The 24,017-nt window shown below is 39.5% G+C and overlaps 1 protein-coding gene across 7 annotated transcripts in view; it reads right to left on the bottom strand.

The window, feature by feature from the left end:
- The window catches only part of tnrc18 (zinc finger protein 469), a 174,673-nt gene extending 151,747 nt beyond the window's left edge, over positions 1-22,926 (bottom strand). For 2 of the 7 annotated variants that reach the window (XM_031892868.1, XM_018097365.2), the window contains exons 1-4: positions 22,537-22,866; positions 21,819-21,868; positions 20,653-20,881; positions 905-1,030 (exon numbers count right to left, since the gene is read on the bottom strand). In XM_031892868.1, the coding sequence (XP_031748728.1) occupies positions 905-1,030; positions 20,653-20,881; positions 21,819-21,827 (364 nt within the window). In that variant the 5' untranslated portion in view covers positions 21,828-21,868; positions 22,537-22,866. Of the gene's footprint in view, positions 1-904; positions 1,031-20,652; positions 20,882-21,818; positions 21,869-22,226; positions 22,394-22,536 lie in introns of those variants that run through there. The other 5 variants (XM_031892867.1, XM_031892864.1, XM_031892865.1 and 2 more) reach the window with 5 other exon arrangements.
- Between the last annotated feature and the right edge of the window lie 1,091 nt (positions 22,927-24,017).

The following is a 24,017-nucleotide window of genomic DNA, read 5'->3' as shown; positions in this document are numbered from 1 at the left end:
TTATTGCTACAATTTCTTTATTTAATAATTTTAAAGAATTTGGCTACAATTATTGCAGTTTTTGGATAAATTATCAAGAAATCTATTAGACTTACTAAATTATGAAATTTAGCTCCATTCTTTCAAAAAAAAGTTTAGGTAAGTTTATATTTCTTACTATATTGTTTAGTTAGAAAGTTAATACAATTAATACAGGTTGTCTCTTGGTAATTGCTGAAAGAAATAAATGCTTTGTTAATTTTCTTTGAAAGCTTTACTTTAAAATAAGTAATTTTTCCCCTAATCACTGCTCTCCATGTATCCAACAGCAAAAGATAAATCTAAATAGCCAAGGTATTAGAACTTGGAAAGAAGCTTAATTTTACCACTGTGGACAGTGGAACGTGATCAGAGAGGTATTTTACCAATACATAAACAGATAATCACTTAAGTGTAATAGCATTTTGGCCTTTTTCTTTTATCTCTTAAAGTTCCAAGCACTAAGGGGCAGATTTTTGATCACAGCAGAAACCTTGCATGAGTTCCAGGAACTCATGTGGGGTTTTGTGGAAAAAACCTCATTTGCGGAGGTATTTTTTTCTTGAGCAGGATTTCTTAAAAAAGAAAAAATTTGGCAGCTTTTGGGCACTTAAGTTTTATTCAAAAAGCCCTCTCAGGGAAAAATACCTTAACTAACGATGTTTTTTTACCAAAACCCTGCATGAGTGTGTTTAACTAATGCAGAGTTTCCTTTATGAACCTAAATCTGCCTCATTAATTAATGTGAGAGCACAGATATGCGACATGAATGGGAAAAATATCTAATTGTGCACAACACAATCTTTCCTAGAATTATTTTTTTTTTTTTTTTTTAATTTTTTAAACTAATTCCATAAAGCTTAATCATTTGTCTAAATGCACTTACCTTTTTGCGACTCAAAAATACTGGGGTTTCCAATCTGAGACAGTAGAGGGCTTCGAATGCCAGCAGGATCAAGTTGATTTATGGGAATGTATGAAGGATAAAAATTGTTGGCTAAGTGTGGAAAACCTAAAAGAGATCGAAACAGTTGGGAATTTAATATCCACAGAGAGAAAGCATGTAATACATACAGTATATAACAATTTATTTTGTGTCTTTACAATAAATCATCTTTGGTTTTATATCATATTGGTCCAGTAGTAACAGTAGAAACATTGCTTGCTTTCAGTGCTGGTGTCTTGGGCTCAGCCTATATATTGACTAAATTTATAGTTTAAAAACTATTTGTATAATACCGGAAAAAAAACAATGATAGAATACCTTGTGCCCTACATCTGCATCAATTACTATTTTATGTCTGATGTATACCACCTATAATAAAGAGCTTTGTAATATGCACTTTATTGTGGTTATATAATAAAAGGCTCTATGTTAAGTGTGGTAACCCATAGCAACCAATCAGCGGGTAGCATTTAAGGGTCACCTGTTTAAAATCAAACCTCTATTTGGTTGCTATGGGTTTTTGCAGCTGGGCAAATAACATGCCCTTATCACATTAGGGGGTATATGTGTTAATAAAAATAATATTGTCTTGTATAAAAAAGGGCATTGACTCAAGGGATGAAAACATAATGTTGCCACTTTATAGGTCCCTTGGTAAGGCCTCACCTTGAGTACGCAGTGCAGTTTTGGGCTCCAGTCCCTAAGAAGGATATTAATGAGCTGGAGAGAGTACAGAGACATGCAACTAAACTGGTAAGGGCTCTGGCACACGGGGAGATTAGTCGCCCGCGACAAAACTCCCTGTTCGTGGGCGACTAATCTCCCCGAGTTGCCTGCGAGGCTTTTTCGGCGATTTCCCGAAATCGCGCCGCCGTGTGTGCCATCCCACCGGTAAGTCGCCGGTGGGATGGCAACTGGCGCCAACTCTGGGAGATTAGTCGCCCGCGAACAGGGAGTTTTGTCGCGGGCAACTAATCTACCCGTGTGCCAGAGCCCTAAAGGGGATGGAAGATTTAAACTATGAGATTAGACTGTCAAGGTTGGGGTTGTTTTCTCTGGAAAAAAGGCACTTGCAAGGGGAAATGATTACTCTGTACAAATACATTAGAGGGGATAATAGGCAGATAGGGGATGTTCTTTTTTCCCCATAAAAACGATCAGCGCACCGAGGGCCCCCCTTTAGATTAAAGGAACGGAGCTTCCATTTGAAGCAGTGCAGGTGGTTTTTCACAGTAAGGGCAGTGAGGTTGTGGAATGCCCTTCCTAGTGATGTTGAAATGGCAGATCCTGTTAATGCCTTTAAAAGGGGGCCTGAATGAGTTCTTGAACAAGTATGGTATCCAAGGCTATTGTGATATTAAAATCTACAGTTAGTATTGATGTTGTTAAATATAGTTTGTGTATGCGAGTGTATAGATAGGTTAGTGTGTGCTGGGTTTATTGGGAAGGGTTGAACTCTGCTCTTTTTTCAACTCTTTGTAACTATGTATGTAACTATACAATAAGAAGGGGGAACACAGTGTGTAAAACTAAATGAGGGTCGCAGGCACAACTAAGAAGAAAATAAAGAAAAAAAGTTGCAGGTGCACCTAATAAATTTATTTGGTGAAAAGGCTCAGATGTTCAAGTAAAGCAGTCAACTAACCATACTTAATAGAATTAGCACTCAGGACAAATGCTATATTGTACAGTTAACAACAAAGACCCGAAGCAAAGACATTGAAAAATAAAACATTTGCGTATATACAGGGCATGCTTGATCTAAAACATAGGACTGTGTTATTTCAGGGAGACTTGCTTGTATCATATATTTATTCTATACAATATTTACACATAAGATAGCATCAGTATATAACAAATTAAAGTCTCAAATATATTCTATTTACACACCTCCCAACATTTAAAAAATTGAAAAAGCGACAAAAAGAAATGGCATGTGCAGCAAAACTTTTTTGACAATGCCCATTTTTTACCACACCCCCTAAATACCACTCCCATTTTAGTAAATCGGGCAGATTATTTAAAGCTTGAACACATTTCTGGGGGTTTTGGGGTCTTTATAAGTGTTATTATAGTTTTCTAATGCAGGTGAAATTTCCCTTTAAGCTGCAAGTCTCTGCCCCCCCAAGAGAACTGTTTAGCTTATTAGTTACAATTGTATCGAAGTGAAGGTGTGGCTTGTTAACTTTCTGGGCTCTCTGCCAAAAGCCCACTTAGTTAATTAAGTCTGAGAAACAATGTATCTAAGTTCAGGTATAGGTCATTAAGATTTCTGGGTTCTCTGCTAGAAGCTACTTTTTAATTAAGCTTGTATCTTTTTTAGGGTTCAGTGCTGGAGATCAAAAGGAAAATAAGGGACTTTTCAGTAAGAATCCGGGACTGCGGGCTGAGCTGTTAAATGAGGGACTGTCCCGCGAAAATAGGGACAGTATTTAATTTAGCAAACAGCTGCAAAATCCTCTCCCCTTTGAATTACCCTTGGTCAATCAATTCTGTCTCCAAATTGCATTTCACACCTTACATTTTCCCTCAAATTAATCTAATGATTACTGACCAATCAGAATTTCTCACATAATCCTAACCTCTAGGTGTCCAACTAAAGGCCCGTGGGTTGGGATATGGCCCACCAAAAGATTTTCATTGCCTCCAGTTGAACAGCACTGGCATAGGTTAATAGAAATGGTTAAGTTTTAGTTAGGGAGTTCCTGAAGGAAGAAAACAGATGACAGACCCATTGAAAGTATGAGAATAAGAGAGGTAGATATAAAGTATCCACAGTGTTATTATATTTGCAAATATCTGTAATATATGCTCTGTAGAGAAAATAATGTCATGTATTATTTTCTACTGTAGATGAATGGTTATGAATCCTCATAACCAGGAATACTTATGTACATATATACATTAGAATAAAAATATGTACACAATTATAACCCTGGGCAAAAGATGTCAACCACGATAAAGAAATAAAAGAGTAACAAACTGCCTGCAATTGAAGTCAAAGAAGTGAAATATTGTCAACTCAATTAACTAGGCTATTTGTATTTCTTCGGAAAAAGGGTCTCCTGGCCAAAACAGCTTCACAACTGATCCTCTACCATTGTAGTTTTAAAGGACAAGGAAAGATTAATATAAATTAAAAGCAAGTCTAAAGGCATTCTTTTTAAGTACTTACTGCATATCTAAATTCCCAGATCCCTGCTTGCTTCTCTGAGATATGGTGCTGGCAGCCTAGAGCAGTGTGAAGACTACAGTGACATCACTAAAATCTCTCTCCCCTTCCTGTAGGCTGCCAGCGGCCTTCAGTAGCAATGCACATGTCTGTAACTTGATCCTGTCTCCTGTTCTGAGCTACACATGCCCACCAGCCAATCAGAAGCGGATCTGCCATAGAGGGAGGGAATGAAACACATGTGCAGTATGAAGCAAGGAGGGAAAGGAAAGGAGAATACCTTTTTAAAGATGGCTGCCTGTTCAAGAAAACAGATAGAAAATGTGAAGTGTGAGTAAATATTTGATAAGGTGAGCCAAAAGTGTGGTGTTTTTACTAAACAATAGGAGGACTATTGGGCAGTATGTTTTTTTTTAAATTTTGACTTGCATTCTCCTTTAAGGGCAGTTGCATACAAAGCGGTTCATCTGATTTACTGCAATTTTAACCCAGGCGAAGAGAAGCGGATCCCCTGTTGTGCGCTCTTTCCACAGCTCCATTCACAGGCATGACGTTGGCCTGTGAGGAACTACACAAAACAGATATCGGAGCAGTGCAAGTATCCTGGAGAAGGAGACACAGTTTCACTACAGACTCTGGGATTATGCACAGAGACAGAAGCAAGTAAGACAACCAGAGTGGCTTGATTATATGATCAGGGATCTGTGGGGGCAATAGCACTGGTTGCATGATTCCTGGTTTTATTTTGCCAGTCTTAAGATGCAGAATAAATTTAGCACTGATTAGACCATATGCCAAACATTTAAAATTCCAAAAGCGGGGCAAATAGATTTGATCAAAATGTTTCATGCCCCCAAAACTATGCCCATTTTACAAAACACCAATTTTCCCTGGATAGCAGCATCAGATGCACAAAGTGCACTAGCGTTTTAAGACCGTAACAGTGGCCTGTAGTATTTCATGACATTGTGGCCCCGAACATTCCATGACTATTTAAGTCAAGCTGTGTGTAATTCTTCCCTACTAACAGCAATACTGACCAAGAGCTAAGGTTGCACAATCCCTTATCATTTCATTACATATAATACAGTGTACATTTTTTGGAGAAAAGACACCTAAACAAATGACAGAATGGATGGCAGGGGGTAGTAAATGTATTAATACTAATACAAGGCCAAAGCTCAGAGCAAAATAATGTACGATAACTAATCAGTAAGAAGCAGTCACCCAAATAACACAAGCAAGTCAAAGTTCAACTTTTTATGCCTAGGAAAGATACAATCACTGAGGGGTGCTAAATGTTAGGCACCAACCAGTGGTTGTGATCACTTACCAGATACCCCGGGCCAGTGCCCCTGTTAGTAGAAAACGGACCCAGCCTGGGGTACCTGTGAGCAAGCAATCTTCTTTCTTACGTCTTCTTTCTCCACAATCCTGGGGCCAACACATGCACAGTATGACTGTTTAAATGATTGGTTGAGAAGGGTCAGATAGTTTGGCAAAACAGTCAGGTTTAGGAACTTCAAGCAACAATTACCGTACTTACATAAACAGCCCAATCAGTGAAACAATCAATGTGACCTATAGATAAATATTATTGTACATTATTTTGAAAATTGTTTTTTTGGTTTTCTATAGCCCTTTAATGAACAAGTTAAATAAAAGTGAATCTAATGCAGAACTCTGTAGAACCTCACAAAGAACCTTACTCCAAGTAGAGAATGAACCTTTAACAACAACCTCTGCTGCCAATTATCTATCCATATACAAACATACAACATATTTATTAATACCTTATCTTAGGGGCACTGTATCAAACACTTTGGCAAAATCCAAATACATTACATCTACTGCAGCCGCCCTCTCTAACTTCAGCGTAAAAAAAGCAATCAAATTTGTCTCACATGACCTATTCTTCATAAAGCCATGCTGATTACTGCTCATAATGCCGTTCTCCAGAATATGATTTTAAATGTGATCCCTTAACAAGCCTTCAAATAACTTGCCCACCGCAGATGTCAAACTTACTGACCTATAATTGCCAGGCAGAGATTGTAATCCCTTTTAAATATAGGAATTACATCAGCTTTCCTCCAATCCATAGGTACCATACCATATGAAAGTGAGTCTGAGAAAATAAGAAAGAGTGGCCTGGCTAAAACTGAACTAAGCTCTCTTAATACCCAAGGGCGTATTCCATCTGGCGCCAGTGCCTTGTTCACATTCATTTTGAGTAAACCTATATGTACAATATACTGTGTCAAGTAGATTAAGCTGAGCCATCAGTGTCCCTATCAGGTGCGTCTGAAAACTCTGACTTCTCTTTTGTCGACCCACACATCGACCCACTACCTTATCTAACCTATCTTACACAGAATTACCCACTACACCCCACTCCATGCCTCCAAGCTCAGCTCATACCCCATGCCTTGCATACATGCAATTAAGCCAAAATTAAACTATGAATTGTATAGATTTTAATTTTATCAAATGTTGTTGCAATGTGTCTGATGGCAGGGAGCATCAATATAGCTTCCTCAGTTGGCACAGACCCTCAAGACACCTCTGCCAACAGGGTCAGCCTTCCTTCCTAACAGAGACCTTCCATACCATTTGTTACTATTCTTTGGACATTATCTATTTCAATAATGACCCTTTTGTGCACTTAAAACAATAACTACACAGTATATTCTATTTAAAGTCTATTACTTAGTAAATGGGAAAAACATGACTCTCCTCCTAAAAATCTATATCCCTTTAAATAGTGCCAGTGCTTCCTCCTTTTAACTTTGTACTACTTGCTAATCCACAAGTGACCCAAAGTTTAAAAATGTAGCTTGAATAAAAATATTGACAATGCTTCCTTTTTACCTTTATTATATTCATGTTTTTATATAAAGTAATGGACATATATAAATTGTCATAGAAACTGTTTTTTTATAATATCATTTACCAACATTTTTATTGTTAAATTCTACACACATTACTTTACATATGTGCTAAGTTATAAAAATGCCAGCAGCAGTTTGATTGTATTCTGTCCAAATTAAATATTTATACATATTCAGAGTTATTTGGATTTACCTTAGAATGAGAAAGGCCTTCCCTCAGTTAAATAGCATACACATGAGTATCCACACTGATGAGCTACTTTGAGTCTTCTTAACTCAATCATAGAGATCCAGATAAAGATGAAGAGAAAGTTAGCTAGATTTCTGTGCAGATCCTTAAAGATCACCTTAAACTGACTTTCGTGCGAGTTTCACTTGTGCGATGAATAGCTACTCAACATTCCCGAAGAGAAAAAAAGCTTAGGGGAGAGTATCTCCTCTGTATTGACCATTTGATAAATTTTAACATTTCTCGGGGATAACTGATCAAGTCTCACTCCCCCTCCCACCTACTTTCTATGGTCTCGGTCTCCCTTGCTTTCCCCCCTCCCTATTCTCTTTAACCTGCAACTGATAATGTCACCCATAGCAGGCTAGAAGGCAAGGAGCAGAACAAAAACTGCTAGAATTCAAATACAGGTATTTAGCCCCAAAGAAGGGAATACAGGGAAACAAAAGGAGAAAACCGAAATCAGCAAAGAGGACAAAAGCATACCATTTTGTGGTATCTAAAGCAAAGCCAGAGATATTTAGAAAGTAAGACACCGCATGGAAACTGTAGCTCAGAATGCATAATGTACCCCCTACTAAATTTATAAAGATATTTAGCCGTGACCTGTATAAAAGTACTCGGCCTCGTGCATTTATAGTAACATAGTTGAACCCTTCCAAGTGAACCCCAGCACACACACAAACCTATCCTGATCTATCTATATACTCACATACTGTGCATAAACTATATACACCAACATCAGTACTAATTGTAGATTTAAGTATCCCAATAGCCTTGAATATTATGCTTGCTTAAGAAATCATCCAAATCACTCTTGAAGGCATTAACAGAATCTGCCATCACAACATCACTAGGAAGGGCATTCCACAACCTCACTGCCCTCACTGTGAAAAATCACTTAAACTGCTTCAAATGGAAGCTCCGTTCCTCTAATCTAAAGAGTGGCCTCTGGTGCTCTGATCACAACAAACTTATAGTATTGTAACAACAAACTTACAATATTGGGATTTTCAGTGTATTCAAGTATCCTGTCCCTTATTACCCCTTCCAACAGTTTTTTCTACCACTGATGTCAGACTAACAGGCCTATAGTTTTCAGGCTGGGATACCTTTTTGAGTAACTGAACAACATAAGCAATCTGCCAGTCCTCAATGAATCCTGAAAAATCAAGTGAAGAGGTTTGGCGATCACAAAGCTAAGCTTGTTTAATACCCTGGGATGAATTCTTTCTGGTCCTGGATATTTGTTTACCATAACATGTTAAGTTTCTTTTGAACTTCCTCCTGGGTGACCCACGCATCAGTAGTTATATTACTAGACTTCATTAGCTTCCTTTTATATAGCCATATAATTCATCAGTGGCTTATAAATTTCAGTAGGGGGTACATTAGCCACTATATAGTTTACAGGATATTTATGGCTCTTGTGTACTATAACTGTATAATTATATATGTGGACCATATAATAAACCCCCTAATGCTTTATGTATCGGCAGGTCCTTCCAGAAGTCACGAGGGACCTCTGATCCTATTTTATTAACCCTTGTTTATTTAAATTATTGTTGTACCCTGTTTTATTTTTTATACAAATGTTTTTTTGCATTCGAATACAAAGTAGTAACCCATGGCGACCAATCAGGGATTTGCTTTATTTTAGGTTGCAGTTGGCAGGACACAGCTAAAGTATTATAGGTGTCTTTGGGTTAGTCTTAGTAAATAATTATATTTAGTAGAAATTTTTTTTCATTATTTTAAGACTTTGCTAAAAACTTGGAAAGACTAAGACAGGGCATGCTGCTTTTAGGTTTGATGTTCTCAACATAAGTGTAAAGTAGCAGTCCTAAAAGTGACATGGTATATGTGTGCGCTTTAACCTACAGTGTACATACAGTGTGAATGAAATGCCTAAAAAAAAAAAAAAAAAAAAAGTTGCGTGTTAGGACCATTGTTTTGGGGGAGGGGTAAACAGAATTAATTACTATGAAGTGGTTTCAGAAAAAAAGATGTGTAGTTCAAATAATAAGTTATATGGGCCATAGCAAGTAAGTCTAACCTGTAGTAGATAGATACATACTTCTGCAGTTTTATACAGATAATAGAAAAGTAGTAATCGCTACAGAGCTGAATGGATTATTGCAGATTTTTCAGAAGCTGCAATACTTTGTACTTAAGTTATTTTACATTGATGCCGATGGGAAGAGAACATCGTTATGTTGCCTGCGCTGGAGAAAATTAAGCATGGTTGACAAAACATCCTGTTTGCCATACCCCTAGATAGAACCACTGGGTTGCATTTGGAACTGGCTTATGTGGAGGGTTGCTCTCATAATACATTCATTTTAAAAGGGGCTTGGTAAGTGGAGTAGAAGACAATTAGATTTTTAAATAGGAGTACTAAACAAGAAGTACATTTTGTACAGGAAAGGCTTATTCTTTTAGGGGTGCCAATATAGTTATTATATTATATATTATAATACTAAACATAGAAATAAAAATTAATTTGTCCTAATATATTTTGGAAATCGCCAGCACATCCACAAAACTATTTGCTTGTTGCCCAGTATAGAGGCTCTGCACCCTACCACACGTCCAATATAGAAAAATTACTGGCACAGCAGAGCTTTTACAAGCGGGGAAACCTCTGCAAGTTTATTATTTAAACTGCAACTTTTTGGGGGCCCACCCCTTAGTCAGGCAAGCTTTTGTGTAATTACGTTGGAGGTGCATATAATGATGCTTGGGCAGGTATTGTAATGCCATGGTGCTATTGCTTGTGCTTGTTTTATCATCATTATCATTTTAAAATTTCCTTTTTCCTTGATGCTAAGTCCCCTTTACATTCCATTTCCTGTCTTATAATTGCCCAAGCTGGCTTCTGTTTTGTCAGATCCCATTTAAGCCTAGTAGTAGTATTATTTCTGCTTGGCCCTGTTTATTGACCCTTGACTATGGTTCTTGCTGCCTGCCCTAAACTTTGGCTTGACTGATTCTGCCTCATTCCTGCCTGTACCTCTCTGTTACACTATGGGGCCTGTTTATTATGCTGTGTAAAATGAAGTTCGCCAAAAAAGTGGTATAAAAATCTGTGTAAAATAAATGGAGAAGGTTGCCATCAGAACACCAGATTTTATGTTCCAGGGAAAAAAAAACTCATAAAACAATTATGCAGATTTTACACTGCGAAGCCTGGCAATGTGTGGCAAATTGCAGCTTTCTTGTTTAACAAAGCACAATAAATCTGCCCCCAAGTCTGATATCTGAAATGGAGTGGGTTCTCTGATAATGCCTCTGATAATGAAAGTTCTGGGGCCATTGTTTGCATAGGTCTTTTAGTTCACAAAAGGGTAAGACTTCATCTAGTTGCCTGCTATCGTTTTTCTACTAACTGAAATGTTACATAGACACATAGGGACATAATTATTATAGTGGGTAAGCCAACATCACCAGTGATGTTGCTCATAACCAATCAGCAGTAAGATTTGAATAGTTGTCTACACGTTAGAAAACAAAAGCAAAGATCTGATTGCTCGCTACTTTCAACATCACCAGTGATAATGTCTTACACACCATAATAAATATGCCCTTACACACTATAATAAATATGATAAACTTACTTAAAATACAGTTTAGGGTGTTATTTATTCTGTCCTTTATTCTAGCATAGTAATCAGTGTCTGTATGTTTTTGAACTGAAATATGAAGCCAGAGTACCCAAAAGAAACTCAAACTCAGGGAAAACATAAAAACCCTGCAGCTTAGTGCCCTGGTAAAAAAAATCTAATTCTAATTTTTGTCAGGGCTGGATTTATTTTTAGGGATCCCAGAGGCCATCAACCTCTACCACCCCTAGGGTTGTCACCGGTCTGGTTTTGACCCGGGCAGCCCAGTTTTTGGAAGGGCTGTCCGGGTAAAAACTGGCTTTTTTTTTTTTTTTAAATTTGGAAAGCTGGGCAGGACTCTCTAAAATTGATGAGGCAATTGGCTGATTGGCGCATAGTAGCTCTGCCCTGTGACAGCATGTCACCGCACTGTTATGTCATGTCCCGGCCACTAATGTCACATCCCCACCTGAATCAACAACCTCGGAAAGGTGGCAACCCTGACTGCCCCCCCAGGATCGTGTGCAAGCGCATCCTTTGATCCTACACCCAGAGCGAGGATGGGCGTGTCAACCCCAGTGCTCCGAATGTGACAAAACTTCAGGTGTGGCTGGGCGGCATGCTACCCCGTAAAATCTTTGTGGGGCCTTGCCAGAAATCCAGGCCTGATTTTTGGTTTGCAAAATAATTAATAAGGCTTAGGCTGTAGGTACATTAAAAGTGACACAGGGTTATATAGTAAGTTAAAAAAGACACATGCCCAGTGATTTGGCCATATGCTGCTCTCTCTTTGACGGGAAATTCTTAAAAGGATATTTCCACCTCTCAAGATGCAGCTCTTCTCTCCCTTGCATGATCCCTCTCCGGTAAAGCTCCCCCCTCCCTTCAAGCTACTGTCAAGTTTTATTCAAATATCCTGCATGAAGAAACTGTAGGTCATAATGCATAATGAACGGAAGATGGTGCCCAGGTACACTGCTGCGCTGCTCTGCTCTTTTAGGTTGGGTCTTTCTATAGCGCCAGTTTTTAAAGTTATAGACTATGCAAGAAGGGAGGGGGGGTGGTCGATGCAGGCCAGTTAAGGGGGCTTTAATACCTGGGGGGTGTATACTCCTTTAATTAACATTAATAACAAATATTAATACATATGCAGGGTCAAAGATAAAACCTTAATTAAAAAAAAAAAATATATATAGGAGAGGGGAGGGGGAGGAAGGACTGTAATACAGCAGACTCCCGCGGTCCAGAGGTGCGCCCCACAACCGCGGGGTCTGCTGTATAGCCAGTTGTGCCACATATTTTTCCTATTAATGTACTTAAACATTTTTGGGTTATTCTTAGCCTCTTGCCTTCCTGATTGCTGTTTTACAACATATGTTACGGTGTTATTAATTAAATGCAGCTTCTGTCCACCATCGTGAAGATTTTAAATGCCTTCCTTTTTTCCCTATTAACTTCTTTACTTCTGAATTAAACCATACATATTTAGTTTTTAAGGGAATAAATTGGGAACAGTAATGATTTAATATTTCAAATGGAAACCATGTTATTTTTTTATTTTTTAGCAGAAAACAAATCTTTGCTCTGACGCATTGCCCTTAAACTACAATTTGCTTTTTTGTTTTTAATTCAGGCTTTTTGTTGCCACAGTGTGTATTTGTTTTTTAAAATAAACATTAAATGAGATAACATTATGGTAAATATTATCAAGGGGTTCAACACCTTGAACAATGGCTACACGTTCTGGGTCATTGGGGCTCACTAGATCCATTGTAGCATGATTTTTGGATAGCTGCTCAACAACCTGTGACAAAAACATTAACGGGAATAAGTTTATAAAACGGGTTACTATTGCTCCAGTAAATATATCAGTGTAATTAAAACCCCTCTTTTCTCAATACTTGCCCCAAACTAGCGGGCTTTTCTATTTGCAACAGTGGCTGAGCCTCTTCTCTAACTTGAGAGACCCTATATGTTGTGTTAAAAACCAAAGCACCGGGGGGGCGTGGCCTGACCACCGATGTGAGCGCACGTACCTGGTAGAGCTCCGCAACTGATCCTGCAATTATCCTGAATAACCCGCTATAAACCCTCCGCAACGGAGCCAGAATCTCCCACGAGGCTGCCGCTACCCCAGAGAGAGCAGATGGGGCAACACAAGGCACATAAGCGAGCTTCGGAGGCAGCCGCCCAGCTTGAAAAATGTGCCCGGGAAACAAACCAAAATGGCGCCGACTCAGAACAAGCCGCAAGCAGCCCCGACCAAACAGTGAGTACCGCTGATAGCGCTGCACAGGCACACTCAAGTACCGCGCCGGGGGCAACCCCACGCAGTATAGAACCAACTCTGCATGATGTTATGGCAGAAATTAGAGCAACCAATAGCTCCTGCACATCACTTATAAATACCAAAACTGAGGAGATCAAGATCGACCTCTCCATTATAAAGGCAGACCTGCAAAAGCTGCATGACCGCACTACAGCAGTCGAATCCAGAGTCAGCAATTTGGAAGACTCATGCAGGGATCTGCCTAATCAGTACCGTAATCTACAAAAGCAACTTGTAGACTGTCTGAGCAAAAATGATTATCTAGAGAACCGATTGCGGCGCAGCAACCTGCGATTTATAGGATTCCCTGAGCGGGCAGAAGGCAATACCCCAGAATCATTTCTAGAATCCTGGCTCAAAGAAATTTTTGGAGCCGCACAGCTCTCTACCATGTTCGCAATTGAACGGGCACACAGAGTCCCAGCTAGACAATCGCCCCCAGGGGCACCTCCTAGACCTCTAATCGCCAAACTACTAAATGCCCGGGACCGGGACAAGATACTTACACTGGCCAGAACACAAGGTCCTCTGCGCTTCCAAGCATCTGCCATATCCATCTTTGCCGACTACTCCATGGAGGTACAGAGACAGCGCGCTGGCTTCCAAAGCTGTAAGGTCAGACTGCGAGAGGCTGGTCTTCCCTATGCTATGCTCTACCCAGCGAGGCTCCGGGTGCAAGCGGATGGCCGTTTTATTTTCTTCACAGCACCACAGGAGCTTAATATGTGGTTGGATACCAGAGGAATTCGCCCCTAAAGGCTCCAGATCGGCCTGCTCTGGGTAATTAATACCCGCCACAGATCACCACTTACCCCCTGGCCAGACCAGGCCTCTACGAGGTGCGGGTTATCTACCCTGCTATAGTAAGGATCATTGCGGGCTCAACGCAATGTTGATTATATTTACTCGAGTTACAGTTTTGTACTTTAACGCTAGTATTCTACAGCTGAAGCTTAACGGAGTGGTGTGACCCACCCCAGCACTGATCAGAGTTATGGTTTATGTTATGGGACAAGTTCTACCCAAAGTTGGGAATCGGGTGGAAGGGGAGGGGGGGGGATGTTCGGGGAAACCCTTTTCATGTGCTTCTCCTCAGCACAAACGTTGGTATAATCTCTATGTACAACAAAATGTATGGTATTATGTATGTTTGCACTGGGAGGGAGTCTTGAACAGGTATACCCTTAAATACTCACCCAACCCCAAATCATGGCGATTAAGTTAACAAGTTGGAATGTGAGGGGCCTTAACTGCCCAATTAAGCGCAGACAAGTTTTAGATTTCCTTAAAAGACACTCTACCTCCATTGCCTTTCTCCAAGAAACACACCTGACAGGCTCTAAAATCCTAGCGCTTAAACGCCCGTGGATAGGGTGGGCGTATCATGCCACCTATTCCTTGCACTCCTCAGGGGTATTGATCCTCATAGGAAAATCTGTTCTTTAGGTTTAACAACCTGAAGACCGATCCAAAGGGCAGATTTATTTTCCTCCACTGCTATTTTTATTCATGTGAAATGCTTTTAGTCAATATTTACATCCCCCCTCCATTTGAGGGAGAGGTTTTGCACACTCTAGCCCAGGGGTCTGCAACCTTTAATACATAAAGAGCCACTTGGACCCGTTTTCCAAAAGAAAAAAAAACTTGGAGCCGCAAAACCGCGTCTGGCGGCGCGATGACGTCATCGCGGTCCGGCGGCCTCTCTGATAGGCTGCCGGCCAGCGGCAGCACACACATCATTAAGAGCCCACGCCCCTCCATAATCCAGTATGGTTACACAGCCTGGACAACTCCAAAGCGATAGATGATACTATAAACGACTTTATAGCTTTAAACCAATCAGTTGACTTCATACTTCCCTTTTGGGACTCTCTGAAAATATATATAAGAAATTCAATATCTGCTGAAATAACGGCATACAAGAAACAGGCTCAAAAAGCGATACAGGCACTTGAGTCACAAGTTTCTCACTTAGATGCGGCTGCAGCTGCCTCCCCCTCTCCAGATAACTTAAAACTACTTAATGAAGCACAAAATAACTACGCCCAAGCCACTAAAATTAAAAGCACTAAATAAGCTTTATTTTACCAAAACAAATATATATGAGCAGGGTGAGAGGGCGGGCAGAATGTTAGCACACCTGGCCAAAGCCCATACTACCCCCCCTCCAGTCGCTGCACTGAGAGACTCCCTAGGTAGACTACATACCGATCCCCAAGCGGTCCAAGAAATATTGGTCACATTCTATACGGACCTGTACAAGAAAAAACTTACAGCCACAGAACCAGAAATTAATTCCTTTCTTGCTTCACTAGCTCTCCCGACGCTGCCCCGTGAATATAGTAATCATTTAGACTCTGAGCTCACTGAAATGGAGATACAAGAAGCGGTAAATGCCTTCCCCTTAGGCAAGGCTGCAGGGGCCGATGGTCTCCCTATAGAAATATATAAGAGGCACTCTAAACTACTAACTCCACTACTGCTCAGGCTCTTTAAAGAAGCTGTACAACTTGGCCAATTCCCCGAATCCCTCTATGAAGCAGCAATTGTTCTCCTCCCTAAACAGGGCAAAGACTCACAACTGTGTGAATCGTTTAGGCCAATTTCCCTCCTCACAGCATATGTGAAAATTTTTGCCAAAGTACTGGCCCGCAGACTGAGCAGGGTAATTACTAAAATAATTCACCCCGATCAGATAGGATTCATCCCCGCAAAAACTGCGGCCCTAAATACTAGACGGCTGTATCTAAATCTAGCACATGCCTCTGCTGGCCTGGGGGCTAGAGCCATAGCAGCCCTTGACATTACAAAGGCATTCGATACAGTAGAGTGGCCTTATCTCTGGCAAGTACTTACCCACTTTGGATTTGGTAAAAAATATATACAAATGGTACAGCTCCTCTATAAATACCCCATGGCCAGTATCCGCATCAACTCCCTTACCACCCCAGCTTTTGCACTATCCAGGGGCACAAGACAGGGGTGTCCGCTATCTCCCCTGCTTTTTGCCATAGCCATAGAACCCTTCGCCCAGGCAGTGCGGGCACACCCCCAGATCACAAGATTTGAATACCCCGGCTTTAATGAAAAAGTGCAGCTCTACACGGACAACACTTTAGTTTATCTCGGAGATAGAGGCCCTTCCCTGACTGCACTGATTGACCTCACACAGAGGTTTGGTAGGATCTCAGAGCTACAAACCAATATGGCCAAATCAGTACTTTTTCTGGTGGATAAGCAACAACCTAATGAACCCCTCGATACATGCCCACTGCAGGTCTCTAACAAATTCACCTACCTGGGTATACAGATTGCGCTACCAATATCACAATACCATAGCCTCAACATAGAGAGTCTCTTTCAGTGGGCACAATATAAATTTGAAAGCCTGGGAAACCTTGCCAGTGGGACCAGCCGGGAGAATCCAACTGATCAAAATGTTTCTGCTACCAAAAGTCCTGTATGCGCTATGGCACTCCCCAATTTACATCCCTAAAAAGGTATTTGCCCAACTGAACTCATTGCTCAGCAAATTCATCTGGGGCACCTCTAGACCCCGGCTACGCTTAACTACTCTTATGAGGCCCAGAGACGGGGGGGACTGGCACTTCCAGATGTTTATATCTACTATGTGGCGGCCCAATTAACACATTTCCCCAATGGTCCACTCGGACATATCCCCCCCACTATATCAGCTGTGGGCTCAGGTTACTGGTGCCCAGGGACCCCCCTGGCCCTCTTTACTGTCCAAAAAACTACCAAGACACGCCTCATCTATACTGGTACTCCAGAATAAAATTCTCCAGGCTGGGCATAAGTTAATTAAACTAAATCAATATCCACCCCAGACTCCCCTCTGGCACAACCCTGACTTCCCACAACTGGTACCGCATAATCCTCCTAAAGTCTGGTACACCCTTAGTCTCACCACAATTGGGGATGTCTGGGTTGACAACCAAGTCATACCCCTGCAACAGCTATGCGATACCAGGCATCTCCCCTCCACGCAATGGCTAACATACCACAAACTGGCAAGGGCCCTTACCTCTCAATCTGCCCGCTCCAACATTTCGGTAGCCAAGTCTTCAATAATAGACACTTTATTATTACTAGCTCACAAGGGCAAAATCTCGAGCTTGTATAAACAACTGTATAAACCACAGCATGTAGACCCTGAAGTGCGAGCACGTGATGCCTGGAAGGGCGAGTTGGGGGCCCTCTTTGATGTTCAGTGGGAATGGATACTCTCCACCCCAAAACTGGTCTCATTCTCTAATAGACACAGCCTGCTACAATTGTATCTTATCCATAGAGCCTACTATACAGTACAAAGATTGTATGCTATGAAAGTACTGGCCTCACCTCTGTGCCCAAGATGTGGCTCTGAGACCGCTACACTAGTATATACCCTATGGAGTTGCCCAAGTCTAAAAAAAATACTGGGGTGAAATAACAGGGTGGCTTACCGCTGCAATCCCGGGCTGGGCAGCGGGTACTGCTAGAAACTGCTTATTAACAGTGGACCTAAATGACACTCTGGACAATCATACAAAATTGTTTATCTTGAAAGCCATGTTCCATGCCAGGAGAATACTCACCTTGCACTGGAAGGACCAGACACCCCCTAAATCACAAGAGTGGAAAAAATCCATGGATGACACTGCTGCTTTAGAGCGGACTATACTGGACAAAAGAGGGAAACTGCTCACCTAGATGCAAATTTGGCGTCACTGGACAGACTGCCTCGGTACCCCAGTCCCCTTCCCCCTACGGGAGCCTCCATAGAAAATAATCCTCCCCCCTAAACCCTTCACAGCTCATATTTTCTGTAGGACTCCTAGGTCTTGGATTCCTTTTGGATTTTTTTTACTAATACCAATGCACAACTTATGCCAATGTTGTACTTGATTATCTTGCTGTTCAATAAAGATATTGGTTTTTAAAAAAAAAAAAAAAAGCCAAAAGCACCATCAACCCTATTAAGCAAAGGAAAAAAAAAACTATGGCTTTTAGTCAGAATAGTTCTTTTGAGCACATATAATGTTTAGGGCTAACAAAAGAAAAAAATAAAGTCAGCATTACTAGGGAGTAAGGCCTATGCTGGGGGTTTTTGACTGTTGCAGCGCTCTTGGGTAGTCAAAACATACCTAAAGGGGAGACTTTCCTTTTGATAAGTCTTTACCACAGATCTCTACTGACTAAAAAAAAAAAATGTACATTTTCATATACAATATTCATTTACCTTGCGCTATCCCAATAAAGGGAATGGGCACCAAAAGCCTCGCCTCTACTGCATTGGGTTGGGATTAGGGAAGGTTTTCTAGGAAGAATTAGGGCAGCGTACTGCTCACATCCCTTTCCTCAATCATTTACATAGCACAAAATGAATGTATTGTCAGCCAATACAAATACTGAGAAACGGTAATAGCTGAGAAAGGGACTTGCGTCGCCCTAACTTTCCTTGACTACATTATAAGCAACCACCAAGTCAGGACAGACAATCTGTAGATTTTGCTAAATGTCAGAGGGCTGCTTCTAGATGTCATATACAATAAAAATTTGTCCTGTCAGTGTTACAGTAACCTACTGAGAAACACTGCATATGCACAGTTGATCACTGTTTGCCATAAGTAAAAATAAACTATATAAACAGGAGGCCATATTAAAAAATTGCATTTACTTGTATGCTTTTCTGACCCAGAATGGATATAAATGCAAAGAATATTTAACAGCCAGCCAAGTAAAATGGGTTGTCGCCGACAATTTTTTCCAAATATAAAACAGCCAGATAAAACCCTGATTTAAATAAAAATTTATTGAAATAAAAAAAAAAAAAAAAAAAGCCAGATAAATACTGCTTCTAATAGTAACTACATTTACAAATAAAGATTTTCAGGGATGTTAATGCATATTGTAAAATTGATAAACTATAGCAGAGTTCCCCTTTGAATTCTAAAAAGTATTCCACATAAAACAGTTTTTAAAATAATTTAGTATTTAGCCACTCACAGCCACAACTAGCATTTTACATATTATATGTAAAAGTATCTAATCCTATTTTTGTGTAAAAACCTACTAAAAGCACGCACACACAAATCAAACTAAAGAAAAACTAAAAGAAGTTTACATAAATAGTTAAAAAGCCTATAATTAACAGATATAAATACAATAATATAATTATAATACATTTTCACTTTTTATGAAAAATGTGGGACAGAACAGAACTGTTTTACGGTGAAAGTAAATTACTACAACTATAACACTATAGCAAGTAACCCAATATTTACCACAGTCACATGAGATATGGTATATACTTTCATGTAAATAATTGTGTAAGTTCATAAACATTGTAGAAGATTTTTCTGGGGCAACATCATTGGAAACACAAGATGCTAAATTTTTCTAAATGTTAATAAATTGGTCTCTACAATTACAATGCCAGCACAGGGACGGTTTTGTTTCAGATTTGTTCCCCTTTAGGACAAACTAAAGACAGTTCCCGATGTAATATTTTTTGCCTTTCTCTGGATGAACTAAAAATTGTTGTATTTGAAAACTTACTTGACCGTCATGGTTTTTAATATTGAAAACTATATAGCAAAAGATCCAGCAATATCCTGTAAATCATATCCTTATAAACAGTGTAAGTTATGCAACTGGTTATAATCTATGTTTAGTGATGTAATTTGTGTCACATGACTAAAACTTGTGTACTATATTAAAGGTATGCTGGCATGATTCTATGGTATAGTTTTTATTTCTAAATTACAATGTGAAATTTCTATATTAAATATAAAAATGATATTTATGCTTTAAAAAAATGTATTTGAATCCAGGATTCTGCTGGAGAAACTATTAACAGATGTGTTTTAACATATTAGGATATTAGAAGTCACCTTGGTGTTCCATGACCTGTATAAAAGCACTTGACCTTTGACCTTGCGCCTGTATAGGGGTTATGGAGCGTCTTATTGACTTATAATATGGTTATATTTTCCAGTAGGGTATACATTATTCACTCTACAATGTTGCTTACTGATGCAAGAGTTATAATCATTGCTTATTGATTTAATTTGTGCCCCATGACTCACTGAAACTTGTTCATTATAAAAATAAAATCTTTGTTTGTAAAATATAAGGATATTAGAAGTCACCTCAGAGTTCTACTACCTGTATAAAAAGACTCAGCCCTCACCCTTGCACATTTATAGTTATGGAATTCTTTTGTGATTTCAAATATTTATATATTTGACAAAAGGGATTACATTAACATACATATCAGCCACAGCCCTAGGCATGGCCCTCCATCTGCCCCCTCCCCAACTGGCAGAGGGCAGTCAATGTGCATGCACCAATTGTGTAAAAATACCCTCCACCGTCATTGAATTTGACAGCATTACAGAAACCAAGAGCACAGTACCAGGAGCATACTGGGATACAGATATTTACAAATTTAACACCTTACCTGGGTGGGAGTGTAAAGTGAGAGCTGTTGGTAGGTACTTTGTTGTTGGCAGTGGAGAAAGATGTCCAGTAGATGATACAAGACGCCCAGTAGCACCAACAACTCCACCTCGGACTCCCTCCAAAGGAAGCCCAGGTAGAAGTGGTGGAGGTATGTGTACAAACTCTCGGCCATCCATTCTCACGCCACTCTCTTTATCCATGCCATGGTTCAAAGGATATGCATAACCCTAGAGAAAAATGCAGAAGATTTTTACATGAAATCATACAGCTACAAATCCTAAAATTACCAAAAATATTGTATTTATAGAAAGATGAAAAAAAAACGCTACAGTTTGCATAATCCGTAGCAATTTACTAGTTACCTTAGTGTTAATTCTGGGCAGATATATACATTTAATAAAATAAGACCTGTGGCAATTTATTTGCCTGTTCTTTTTCCAGACATGCCACTAAGTCAAATAACTGTTGCAGATCTGTTCCAATTAAATTGAAAAAAAACTGTGGTGTTATACATGAGCACAATTATTAATAAAAACAAAACTCTTGTACAATATTAACAACAATTTAAATTTATTTGGAAGGGACTCGTAAAAAATTTTTTTAACAGAGACTTTTCTTTAAAATTACACAAATGTTTGTGTGTAACATTACCTTTGCATGGCCATAAAATTCTTGAACTACTCACAAATTATGCTTAACTAATTACAAATATGAATCACCGGCAGCAAATTAAAAAAATAACTTATATAAACATCTGACATGGTAGGGTAACACAGTGGTTAAAATTGCAACATTGGATAGCGGTGGTCTTGGGTTTGATACCAGCCAGAAAATATTTGAACTTTAACCTTCTACCTACCAACCTCCACCCCCAATTATTGGTTAATTGGCTTCACATGAAACTAAGGTTAACATGCAAGTATGTGTTGTCTGACACACACAGCTTAAGAATCCTTACAGACTGTACTAATATATAAAATATCTTTACATCTTTTACAGTTTAAAATCTACATTTTTATGAAAATTTACATAAAATAATCATCACAAAAATGCAAAATGTAATTATATTTTCTTAATACAAAATACATCAGGAGGAGGTTTTATACAGGAATATAGGCAGACAATATTCACTTATATAAATACGAGAGGGTCACACCCCCTTACCCTGTTCATATTTGGAAGGGATCTATTTTCATCCAAGATTTCTTAGTTATCTATGAAAAGAAAATAAACTGAAAGTGGACATACCAGTGTCCCTTAAATTCTGAAGGAGACAAAAATTCTATGTATTAATCAATGAAACGTGTCTGTCCATATAAACAATGTATTAATGTTGTTCAGCTGAACATAAGCAATTACCTCAGCTGCCTATATCATATATCCAACAACAAATGAAACGCATAGACCAAAACTTTTGAATTCGCCCTAAATTCAATTTGATAAAAATAAGAAACGGTATAAACAACAAAATTTAAACTCAAAAACATCAAAAAGAATATGTATGCGTGACAACATAATCACTGACACACACAACACATGTTTACATGCGCGTATGCATCACATATTTCTCACCATAGTCCCAACTCGTTGAATAACATGATCGCTATTGCGAAAGCTAAGGCTACAGTGATATGGAAGCTAACATAGAAACAGGCAACTGGCACTGAGTTAAAATGGCTGAATCCCTGTTTTTAATTAAACCACTAGAACAGGTCTCCAGTCCCTACTAAAACTCTCCTCTCTGCAGTTCTATGAAGACCTCTTTAACAACACATGAGCATTACACATAAATATGGAAAACGCAGTTCTGGATTTTGGAGGGCGATTACACTGTCGCAAAACGGCTTGCATACTGAATTATGCAGTTATGCAGCATCTTTACCTTTCGGCTGGCTAAGTTGCTCTGCAACTCATTCTAGTGTCATTTCTTTGTGATTCGGGAAGTGTAATATCCAGAGTCCGTGGTTTATTAAACTGAAACATCCAGGAAGGCTTGCCTTTAAACAAGGTATAAATTGTAGATCGTTCCTTTAACATCCAGGTCCCATTGCCATATTCCAATTCCGATGCCGTCTAAACAAAATTCGAAGAAAATACATTTTATACCAACAATGTCCCCCAACAACGCGCTCAGATTTAGTAATGAAACAAGCATTGTGTCCCTAGATACGCCCCCTCTGGGGCTGTCCAACCAGTGAGCACATAGTAAACATAGGATTGGACTATGTCCATGTCAATCAAATGCATGTAAACACTTTGGCCCACAGCCATTCCTATAAACCCAGTTACGGACCATGGGCTGCAAAGGTTTCAAGGCTCCCCTAGGAAGGCTGAATGATCTAAACGAGTAATGAGAATATTTTGAGTTGGTTTCAAGGCTACCCTCGGCCTGACATCCAGGAGAAGTGATTTTTTTTCTCTTCAGAAGATGTCAGATCCTAAATATGTAAACGTTGCAGACGCTACACCTGATTGGGCAGAAGAGCTTCCACCCTTAACAGAGTGTGGTGTTAATTTACTTTTTTTCCAGGTTTTGGGCTCCTTGCATTATGAATAGCCAAGTTAAGGACTTACTCTTGGACTCTGTAAGGGCGATTAAGAGTCTGTTGAGAAAGACTCGGTGTTTAGATGGTGAAAAATAATTTCTGTCATCGTTTCGAACGTTTCCGTAGAGGGCAAGCTAAAACGTATACTGAGCCTATTTGTGAAGGTACTTAGATAAATGGTCATTTCAATCGTGGCCATGTAAAAATCTAAATTGAGGATCGTGGTTCGCTTGAAAGTATCCAATTTTATGAGACGCCCGAAGACTGAGGGGGATAGAGCTTGTGTAGTATGACAGAATTAATTATGTACCTTCAGAAAAAGTTTAAAGTAATTTATCCTTTCCAGTGTGTCTTAGAAATAATGCAGTTCTAGTCATCTGTTTTTGTGTTAAAAATCGTGTCTTTATGAAAAAATATATATAATATATTTTAGAGAGCGCTTGAACTCAAGACAGTTTCAAGTCGCCCTCGACCAAACCCATAACAGTCGGTTTTAAGGCCCCCATCGATAGAGAAGAGAGATCAGGAGGATGGAAACCAAGAAAGTAACAGACAGGGAGAGGAGGAGTGCAGCGGGGCGGGGGGAAACGAAGGTTGTGAGTTGAAGTCGATTGACTTATCGGCTTGTTAGGCATGTCCTGAACAGCAGGCTAGGCAAGCTTATTCTTGAAGAAGTCAGTGTTTCATCATTTTTATGTTTGCTCCTGTATGTAGATGCGGCGTAAAGCGTTTAGGCTCCACGGTTGTACTGCACTATTATAGTTTCTTTTACAATAAGAACTACGTATTACAGAAGACCTACAGCACTTAAGGAGAG

This window comes from Xenopus tropicalis, chromosome 9 (genome assembly GCF_000004195.4).
Source record: "Xenopus tropicalis strain Nigerian chromosome 9, UCB_Xtro_10.0, whole genome shotgun sequence".
Lineage (NCBI taxonomy): Eukaryota > Metazoa > Chordata > Amphibia > Anura > Pipidae > Xenopus > Xenopus tropicalis.
The sequence above is the reverse complement of the archived record's forward strand: the minus strand, read 5'-3'. Positions and strand labels throughout refer to the sequence as shown.